Source organism: Meleagris gallopavo, chromosome 22 (assembly GCF_000146605.3).
Source record: "Meleagris gallopavo isolate NT-WF06-2002-E0010 breed Aviagen turkey brand Nicholas breeding stock chromosome 22, Turkey_5.1, whole genome shotgun sequence".
Classification (NCBI taxonomy): Eukaryota; Metazoa; Chordata; class Aves; order Galliformes; family Phasianidae; genus Meleagris; species Meleagris gallopavo.
The window spans coordinates 5,528,681-5,537,556 of NC_015032.2; the positions used below are offsets into that span (position 1 = coordinate 5,528,681).

The 8,876-nt window shown below is 59.3% G+C and overlaps 2 protein-coding genes across 4 annotated transcripts in view; one reads left to right on the forward strand and one right to left on the reverse strand.

Moving 5' to 3' along the window:
* The first annotated feature begins 1,534 nt into the window (after window positions 1–1,534).
* PDYN (prodynorphin) lies at window positions 1,535–5,299 on the forward strand. Of its 3 annotated transcripts, XM_019622190.1 has the most exons (5): window positions 1,535–1,635; window positions 2,617–2,656; window positions 3,497–3,657; window positions 3,809–3,950; window positions 4,205–5,299. In XM_019622190.1, exons 3-5 carry the CDS (start codon window positions 3,569–3,571, stop codon window positions 4,769–4,771), a joined length of 798 nt encoding a protein of 265 aa, XP_019477735.1. In that variant the 5' UTR covers window positions 1,535–1,635; window positions 2,617–2,656; window positions 3,497–3,568; the 3' UTR covers window positions 4,772–5,299. The 3 variants fall into 3 exon arrangements, with proteins under 3 accessions (XP_019477735.1, XP_019477736.1, XP_010720664.1); XM_019622191.1 differs by lacking the exon at window positions 3,497–3,657 and having other exon boundaries at window positions 1,536–1,635; XM_010722362.2 differs by lacking the exons at window positions 2,617–2,656; window positions 3,497–3,657 and having other exon boundaries at window positions 1,544–1,635.
* A 569-nt stretch (window positions 5,300–5,868) lies between these two features.
* The window catches only part of LOC100541119 (tyrosine-protein phosphatase non-receptor type substrate 1-like), a 4,737-nt gene continuing 1,729 nt past the window's right edge, over window positions 5,869–8,876 (reverse strand). The window contains exons 2-7 of the mRNA XM_010722481.3: window positions 8,653–8,876; window positions 8,219–8,569; window positions 7,917–8,012; window positions 7,746–7,767; window positions 7,600–7,642; window positions 5,869–7,200 (exon numbers count right to left, since the gene is read on the reverse strand). Coding sequence (XP_010720783.1) covers window positions 6,922–7,200; window positions 7,600–7,642; window positions 7,746–7,767; window positions 7,917–8,012; window positions 8,219–8,569; window positions 8,653–8,876 — 1,015 coding nt within the window. The 3' untranslated portion in view covers window positions 5,869–6,921. The remainder of the gene's footprint in view (window positions 7,201–7,599; window positions 7,643–7,745; window positions 7,768–7,916; window positions 8,013–8,218; window positions 8,570–8,652) is intronic.

The window sequence follows — 8,876 nt, forward strand, 5'->3', positions numbered from 1 at the left end:
AGTCTCCAGAAGCCCCACTCCACCTGGGGATGGGGATGCTCCAGGTGTGTGCTAGGAGCTAAATCCTGCTGCCAGCAGGGCTGCTTTTGGGATGCTCCACACTACAATCCCTGAGCACGCACCTGGAGATGGTGCTCTTGGAGTGGCTAAGGCAGGATGGGAATTAAGTGCACCAGCAGGAGGTCGGGTTTTGGGGATGTCCTGGACGAGATAGGGACTGCTGCTGGCTACATGTAATGGTTTCAGTGTGAGAACCCTCTGTGGAACCCCGTGGTGCTCAGTAGTGAGGGTGAAACCTCCCGGGGCTGCCCACATAGCACTGAGGATGCCACTGTGGTTTGCGGCTGCCTTTTGTTCTTGGCTTTGTTCTGCGCCTGCAAACTTCAGCTGAGGGTGAAAACACACCAGAACACCACACATCCTCTGCCTGTGCTCTCGTGGGGACTGAGCCTCCCCATCCCTGCAGCACTGCCATCTCCCAGCACAGCTTCTACAGACCACATCCCCTCCATCAGCCCAGGGAGATGGGGGATGCTCAGCCTGTGCTTCACCCCTCCATACACTGCTCCCTCGGTGCCTGGGTGAGCCAAAACCCACATCCAGCAAAACCCACGAGTTGCCATGTGCCGTCCACATGCAGCACCCCAAAGGTGGTGGTGGCAGTGCAGGCAGCCAGCTCCCAGCCATGTCCATTCCCCTGTGCGCAGGGAAGGCTGAGTACGGGCATCGTGTCCGGCAGCTGGTGCTCAAGCCGGGGAGAGAGGCAGGTTGCTGGGAAACATCCCTCTTGAGCACCGATAAAAATAGCTCCGTCTTCAAGGCGAGAGGGCGGGCTGCGCTGCAGCCAGTGGGGCAGTGGGGATGGGATGGGGATGGGATTGGGATGGGATGGCAATGGGATGGGGATGGGGATGGAATGGGGACGGAGTGCCTTGATCTTGTGGGCAGTGGGGCTGTCAGGATGCAGTGCTGATGGGGCACAGTGGTGCATGGGTTGGGGCTTCCCCAGTACTGCCCATCCCCAAAATGGGCTTAGAGGAAATGTGCCCAGGGTACGGGTCTAAGCAGAGGGTGCAGGGGCTTCCTGCCTCCCACCGTCACTCTCCCCCAGCCCTTTTGGGTTCATCTCTTTGGGTTTGTCCCCAGGGGGAGTTTGGGTTTGCCCCTTGCTCTTTGGGTGGCCTCCGTCCTCTCCCAAGCTTCACCACGAGGCTGGGGCTTCTCCCAAGCCAGGAACATGAGGCTGGGGGCTCCCCATCTCCCACACCTCGGGCAGGGCTTGCGTTCAGCACCCAGCAGCCAAGAGAGACCCCTGCCCACTGCCCATGCCGAGGACCCCAGTGGAGTAGCAGTGACCAAGGAGCAACCTGGAGTGCTCACACCCAATCCCTGGGGCTGCAGCGAGAGAGCCCACCAGGGCTGTGGCTGGGATGCTGCGGGGCTGATTATTCACGGCTTTCCTCGCCCCGATTGGCTCCGCAGCGCTGAGCGGAGTGGGGCCCCGCCGCAGGAGGAGACTCGGTGGCCATAAAAGCTGGCGGGCGGGCGCAGGGCGGTGAGTACGGTGTGCACCCAGCGTGGCCCATGCCCAGCTCAGCCTGACCTGGGAGCGCAGCGGGACGGGGCGAGCAGCAGGTAGGGACGGGGTGCATGGATTTGGGGTTCCTTTCCCTTTACCCGCACACACCTTGATGCTAGGTATCACAGCTGCTCGAGGGAATGTGACTCAGTTTGTTTCAAAACATCCCTGAGCAGCTGTGCTGGGAGCATTTCGCACTTTACTCGTTGCTTTATTGCTTTATTTCAAGACTCACACGGTCGCTGCAGGTGCCCCACTCATCCCCTGGCGGTTTCACAGCATTGCTTTACTGGGGCTCGGGGTGATGCTGATGCCATGGCTGTTTGCTCATACGGAGATAGCACAGCCCCAGAGCAAAGCTGAGCTCAAGGAGAGGGCAGAGGAAGTGGGATGGGTGATGGCACGACGCTGGGTGTGTTGTGATTTGAAAGGTCAATGTAAGGAGTGGAGAGAGCTGCTGAGAGCAGGGTCTGCTACTTCACAAGTGCCTGTAGGATCCCAAGCTGTCTGGGAGAAACACCCGCAGCTCGGGTGTCTGCACTGCATGGTGACATCTCTGTGTAGAAATGCTCAGAGACACAGGGGGTGATGGCTGGGAGCAAAGCCCTCCGTGGCCGTGCTGTGCTCTGTCACCAGCTGCGCACTCAGGGCTGCTCCCCATCCCTCTGTGCTGGTGCAGCCGGGGCTGTAACCCAGAGCTGTGGTGCACAGACACACCTGGGGCTGTCCTATGTCTTGGCACCAAAAACCTGAACAGAAAAGGGGCAGAGAAGGAGCGGCCATGCAGCGCACACAGGACGCGGGTAGAAACCAAGGGCTCCCCCAGTCTCTTACAGCACTGCTGTGATCGTGCAGATGCATTCCTCAGGATGGATGTTCCTGGCAGAGCTCACCTCAGGGTGCTCCAGGTCCCACTCCAACCTCATTTTTCTTCCTCTTCCCTTTGTCTCTCCCATTTTTGAGCATCTCTTTTCACTTTCACCTAAAGCTCTACCTTGCCTCTCCTTTCCCTGCCCCGTTCTCTCCTCCTCCTGCAGCAGCAGGACGGCAGAGCACCTTGGGAGCATCTGTGCTGAGGTACGTTCACATCGGGTGCACGGGGCACTGCGGGGCTGCAGCTTCCGGGCACAATAGCACAGCAGTACTTACCTTAGCAGCAGGTGAGTCCTCTCTCCTCGCTCCGTGCCATTGAGATAAGAAGGGGCTGTCAGTGCTGCTGTGTCCACGTCTGTGCCCATCCTGGGATGATGCACTCGGGCTGTGCAGTGCAGCTGAAGAATTCAGATTTCTCGACACACGATGGTGAAGATAATTCAAATTCAAATTTAATTTAGCATGAATTAATACCGTGGCATTAACATTTCTTCATCAGCGCCAATTAGAGTACATTAGCAGACAGTGCCAAAGAATACAATAGTCTCTAATATGCGTCATTAATGTGTAACTGATCCCTCTGGGTCATGCCTTCCCACCTTGGATTGAAGCAGGCGCGGAGGCAGTGGGATGCTGCTGGGTTGGGTCTTGCTCCTGGGGCTGGTGGCACTGCAGCCCCTGAGTTCTGCAGGTGCTGTTGGGGGTTCTGGTGCCCCACTCCAACCCATCGCACAGTGCATGCAGCCCTCCTGGCCTCGCACAGGGCTCTCAGAGACTGGAGGATGGTGGTCACAGTCGGCAGGAGGGATTAAGCCTGGGATTGGCATTCTCCCCCTCCGCATGCAGAAGCAGCAGGTGGGATGAGGGATGCAGGGGGTGCAGCACGGGGCGAGGCTGTGCTGGAGGTGGGTGACCCGGTGCCCCTGCATCCCCTGCATTCCCTTCTGCCAGCAGCTCCGTCTCAGCACTATTCTTCCCCAAGGCCAAGGGGAGGGCTGATTCATCCCCTCTGTGCCACACAAACGTACGATCGCAATATTGCAGAGAGCTGTGATGCTGGAAGGAATGAAAGACTCTGCCTGCAAATGATACGTGCTGGGCAGTGCAAAGGCTGGGATGGAGCTCTGGTCTTTGTGCATGAGCCCACACGGGGTCAGTGTCCTGCAGCATCCCCTGGATCTCTTCCCCTGGAGCAGATCCTGGAGGTGAGTCATGTGGGTGCGGGCACAGCTCCCCAGGAGCAGGCAGAGGAGGTAGGTGCCCCCTGCACACAGATGGGCTCTGGGCATGGACAGATGTTGACTCCCAGCTCTGGGTTCAGATAGGTGATGCTCTCTGTACTCTCACCCTCCCCAGGCAGCGAGGCACGATGGCACAGCGGGTGCTGGCACTGGTACTCTGCCTCTCCCTGGCTGCAACAGCCTCTGCTGACTGCGCAACCCAGTGCTCCCTCTGTGCCAACCAGGCACATGGCACCATGAGCAGCATCCAGCCCCTGGTGAGTGTTGGCCCCAAGCAGCCCCCAGCATTCAGCACTGGGGTACAACGGCAGGGACAACTCAGGGCTGTCACAGGGTGGTGGTGCATGGCCTGCAGGTTGTGGTCACTGGCACCTAGCGGTTCTGGGAAGGCACAAAGTTTGGCTCCTTGTGAGCTTGGCAGCATGGATTCAGGGGATGGGATGGCGATGGATGGGGTGGTGGTACCCAAGTGCTGGGTGATGCTGGTGCTGTCACGGCCACTGTCTTGCAGATGTGCCTGTGGCAGTGCCAGGGCTCCTCTCCACCTGGCGCCGAGTGGGAGAGCTGCAGGAAGGCGCTGGCACTCCTGGCCCCATTGGTGGCCCTGGCCGAGGGGACAGAAGGGACAGAAGCATCCCCAGCAGAGGCGGATGATGAGGCAGAGCCAGAGCAGGATCCCAGCCCTGAAGAGCTGCCGCTGGCACCGGCCAAACGCTACGGGGGCTTCATGAAGAAGCTGGCCAAGGGGAGGCTGCTGTCCCTGCTGCGCGACAACGCCCACAGCAAGGGCAGCCTCAGCAAGAAGTCGGGGGGCTTCAGCCACAATCCAGGGGAGCGGGTGGCCCCTGAGAACTACCCGGGGCCAGGGGGGAGTGAGGAGCCCGAGGGTGCGGGGGCTGAGGGGCAGGAGATGGCGGAGCTGCACAAGCGCTACGGGGGCTTCATGCGCCGCATCCGGCCCAAGCTCAAGTGGGACAATCAGAAGCGGTACGGGGGCTTCCTGCGGCGGCAGTTCAAGGTGACCACGCGCTCGGATGAGGACCCCAACGCCTACTCAGGGGAGGTCTTAGACCTATAGAGCCTGGCATGGGACAGGACCCTGTGCCACCAGCCCGACCCGTGTCATCACCCCATCCCCATCCTTTTGACTCCTGTTCCAAGTGGCTGCCACCATCCTCGCCTCATCCTTCTCAAAGGGCCATGGGCTCTGCCACCCCCAATCCAACCCTGCAAATGCTCCAGTTCTGCCCCTTGTTGTCTCTCTCTGGTTCACCTGCACAGCCTTGAGGGACCCTGTGCACCCAGGGGATGGTATCACACCCCAGCTGCTGGCAGCACATCCAGTGGGGATGCATCCCCAGCCCTGCCACAGCTGTAGATGCACAGCAGGGGGTGGAAAACATCACAGCTGATAGATGAGGCAACAGCTTCCAAGCCCCAGGAAGGATGAGACTGAGCAGAGCTGAGATGCAGCCAGCAGGCCAGGGGGCTGTACGGTGACCATAGGGAGGGGTGGCAGGGCGGCAGGGGGTTGAGCATCCCCATCCCTTCCCCAATCCACCCATTGCATTCTGCTCATCCTAGTGACCACCTGGTCCCACTGCCCTCCCTGATACAAGAACACTCTCTGGTTCACCCCATCTGGGCCCCCTGCTCTCTCCACAGCCAATAAAAGGCAGATGCCAACAAAGCCATGATGGGTGCTGAGCATCATCTTCCTCCGGGTGGATCCAGCCCTCAGCACGAGGGGATCACATATTCCAAACTGGGGCCTTGGGAGTGCCCACAAATCCCATTGCTGCTGCCCTAAGGCCATGCTATGGTTGTGAACCCAGGCACAGTGACCAAACCATCATATTCCCACACATGCTTTGAGCACAGTGTGACCAACAGCAGCAGCTCTGTGCCAGCGAAGCCCAACCCATGCAGAACTTCTCCATAGCCTTACTGTCCAGGGCTGCAGGCACACTAAGCTGTTGGGGGATGCATGCTCAGGGATCCAGCACTGACCAGCCCAAGCTCAGCATCATCTCTAGGCTGCTCTCCTCCTCCTTTTCCCTTTGCTGCAGCACTGGGGCTGCACTGGATGACCCCCCCTTCAAACACACAACATGAGCTGCCAGTCCCCCACCACACAGGCAGGTGACACAGTGACAGCCCCAAAAGCCACCAACGCACAGGACTTTCCACTTTTATTATAAAAATATCTTGCAAGCAACAAGAAAAAAAAAAGTCACGGTCAGTACAGGCAGTCTCACAGATCCCAAAGCAATGCCAGGGCTTCCCCCACCCCACACTGATCCCATGGGTGATGGGGGGAGGTCTTGGGGCAGGGGCCACATAGAAGGTATGTGTGCCCCCCCCCCCCCAGTCTTGGCTGCAGGGAGCTGCCGATACCCCCAGCCCACATCCAAGCAGGGGGTGCGTGTCAGACAGAAGCTCTATGGGGTTTCCAGGGTTTTTACGGAGGCCTTGTTCTTCATTTTGCACATCTTACCCTATAGTGCAACGTACACAGCAGTACACCCACGTACAACACGTGAAACATTGGGGTTGAGCTCTAGAAATTAAGACTTACATGGCAAACATTTAGAACATGTTAAACGTTACTGAGGGGTACGGGGCTGTGCCTGGTGAGGGGGGGCTCACCCCAAAAACACAGGGTTGCCTGGCTGGAAGGGGCTGTGTGCAAGCCCAGGGCACAGATCTCTGGGCTGTGTGGAGGAGGAGGATGTTTGGTGATGGGGCAAAGCCAACGTGGCTGCAGCTCGCTTCCTACAGCCCCCCAGCCCTATTGGCGTCAGTGCTGGAGCCCGTGGAAGAGACACTTGGAAAGAGAGGTGGACACTGACATCGTTCCTTTAAAGCCAGAGTTCGTTTTCCACACAGCAGAGCCCCCAAAGGCAGTGGGAGCCCCTGGCTTGGAGGCACCATCCCAGATCCTGATGCACTGCAGTGCTCTCCAGCGACGCATCCTCAGGTTCTGTGAGCAAACCCAGTGCACAACTCAGGGGTCCCCAGAGCCAAGGGTTTTGGGAGTCCCAAAGGCAAGGAGCCCTCAAGCCATCCCACAAGTCTGCAAACAGAAGTCAACCCCCAGGAGCAGGCACAGTGCTGAAGGCTGCACTTCCATCCCAGAACACGGGTACCGTGGCCATCGGTGCTGCTGAGAAACCTCCTCTGTGAGCTGAGGGGGAGGACCAGGACCCCCGGGAGCCCCAGCCCCGCTCACTGCCTCTGGATCTGGACGCTGGCATACTCAGAGCTGCTCTCCTCGGGGCGTGGGGCGGGCCGCCGGGGTGCCTTGCTGAGGTGCACCATGTCCAGGTCAGCGTAGGTCAGGTTGTCGTTGCTGGCGGCCGGCTGGCTGCTGCTGCTGCTGCTATTGCTGCCCTGGATGCAGGCGTATTCCGACTGCTGGCTCAGCTCGATGATGCGACGGATGCTCTTCTTCTTCTCTTTGGCAAAATTCAGGTCGGCGTAGGTCAGGTTGTTGGGATCAGACTCCTGGGTGAGACACCAAAGGGTTTTGTTTTGCAAAGTGCACAGTGAGTCCCCTTCCCACCCGTGCCAAAATGCTCTCCGAAGCGCCGACACCGCCTGCGCATGGCACTGCACATGCAGCAGTGCTGGTCCATCCCACAGCACACAGCCACGTCACCAAATGCAAAACCACCCCACAAACTGCCTCATGCCTATGGTGCAGCTGCTCCCAGTCCTAAAGCCAGACCTTCCCGGGAGGAGGAGGAGAGAAGGCAAAGACAGAAATGATGTTGGGAAGTACTGCAGTTCCTCCTCCCTTTAGCCACAGTGTGGAGACACTGAGACACTTCGTGCACAGCATCCATCCTCCTCTCCCACACCTGGGGGCTGCTCCCCACCCGGTCCCCAAGGTTGGTGACACACCTGGGTGGTGGTGCCTCCACTGCTCTTCTCCGGCTCGTGTAACCTGAAAGGGGAAACGAGGGGTCAGGTGCACCACGTACCTCTTCTCATGTGATGGACTAGATGGGGGGGGAGGTCAGATGCGAAACACAGAGATGTGCACTCACCTGGCAGACGGAGAGCTCTTACCTGATGGGGGAGAAATAGTTTAGGAAGGAAATAGTTCAGAGAACTCCCCATTCCCCAGGCATGCCAGCCTGCATGCTGCATTTCTCAGAACTGTGACTTCATTTCAGCAGCTCCCCCCCATGGCACGCACGTGGTTTCCTTATCCTTACCCTTGCTCTGCTTTGTCCGGATGAGGTAGAGAATTGCAATCACCAGCAGCGCCAGCACAGTGCACACCACTCCCACAGCCACATAGATGAGACTTTCTACAATGGGAACCACATGTGAGAAATGTCCCTGTGGACCTGGAAGCCCCAGGGTCAGCGTGGTGACACTGCACACACTGAGGGGGACATCCGGCAGCATCCCCAGGACAAAGACCTTAACCCACATTCTGGGGGACTCTGAGCTTGTCCCGGGGGGACACCTCCCATCCTCCCATCCCCACATGCACCCTGCAGCTCTCACGCACTGCTGTCTCCGATGAAACTGGTGTCAATTTTCTCTGGGGTTGGGACAGCGACCCGCAGGATGCCCGCGCTGGAGAAGGGCTGCTGGTCCTCGTGCACCACGCGGCAGGTGAAGCTGGAGCCGCTCTTCTCCTCCCCCGCCTGCACCGTCACCGTGCTGTTCAGCTCAAACAAGCCCTGGGAGGTCTCTGCTGGCTGCGCGGTGCTCCCCGCGTTCATCTCCGTCCCGTTCTCCAGCCAGGTGACGTTCACAGCTCCCGGGTAGAAGCCCCGCACACGGCAGGTGAAGTTCACCGTCTTGTTCACCTCCACGGCGCCCGGCGGTGCAGCGACCACAGACACGCTGGGAGGAACTGGGAAGAGAAGCAGCGCCTGGAGCCGGCGTCCCTGAGCCCACGGCTCAGCCCTGCCCCAGCCCCGGGGCTGCGAGCCTCACCTCGCAGGACCTGGCCCAGCGCGTACGTCCTCCTCAGTGGGGCTGCCAACGTGCTGTGCTGCACCTGGCAGGTGAGATTGGAGTGGACGTCGTCCTTCTGCAGCATCACCTGTACGGTGCTGGACATGTTGTAGGAGGAATTTGACAGCTCTGAGGTGATGTGGGGCAGCACAGCCCGAACTGGAGAGCTGTTCTTGAGCCATTGCACCTGGATGTCACGGGGG

Coding starts and splice junctions, on each gene's coding strand:
- PDYN (XM_019622190.1), top strand. CDS start 3,569: ATGGAGCTCTGGTCTTTGTGCATGAGCCCACACGGGGTCAGTGTCCTG. Junction 3,658..3,808: donor CCCTGGAGCAGATCCTGGAG/GTGAGTCATGTG, acceptor CACCCTCCCCAG/GCAGCGAGGCACGATGGCAC. Junction 3,951..4,204: donor TGAGCAGCATCCAGCCCCTG/GTGAGTGTTGGC, acceptor ACTGTCTTGCAG/ATGTGCCTGTGGCAGTGCCA.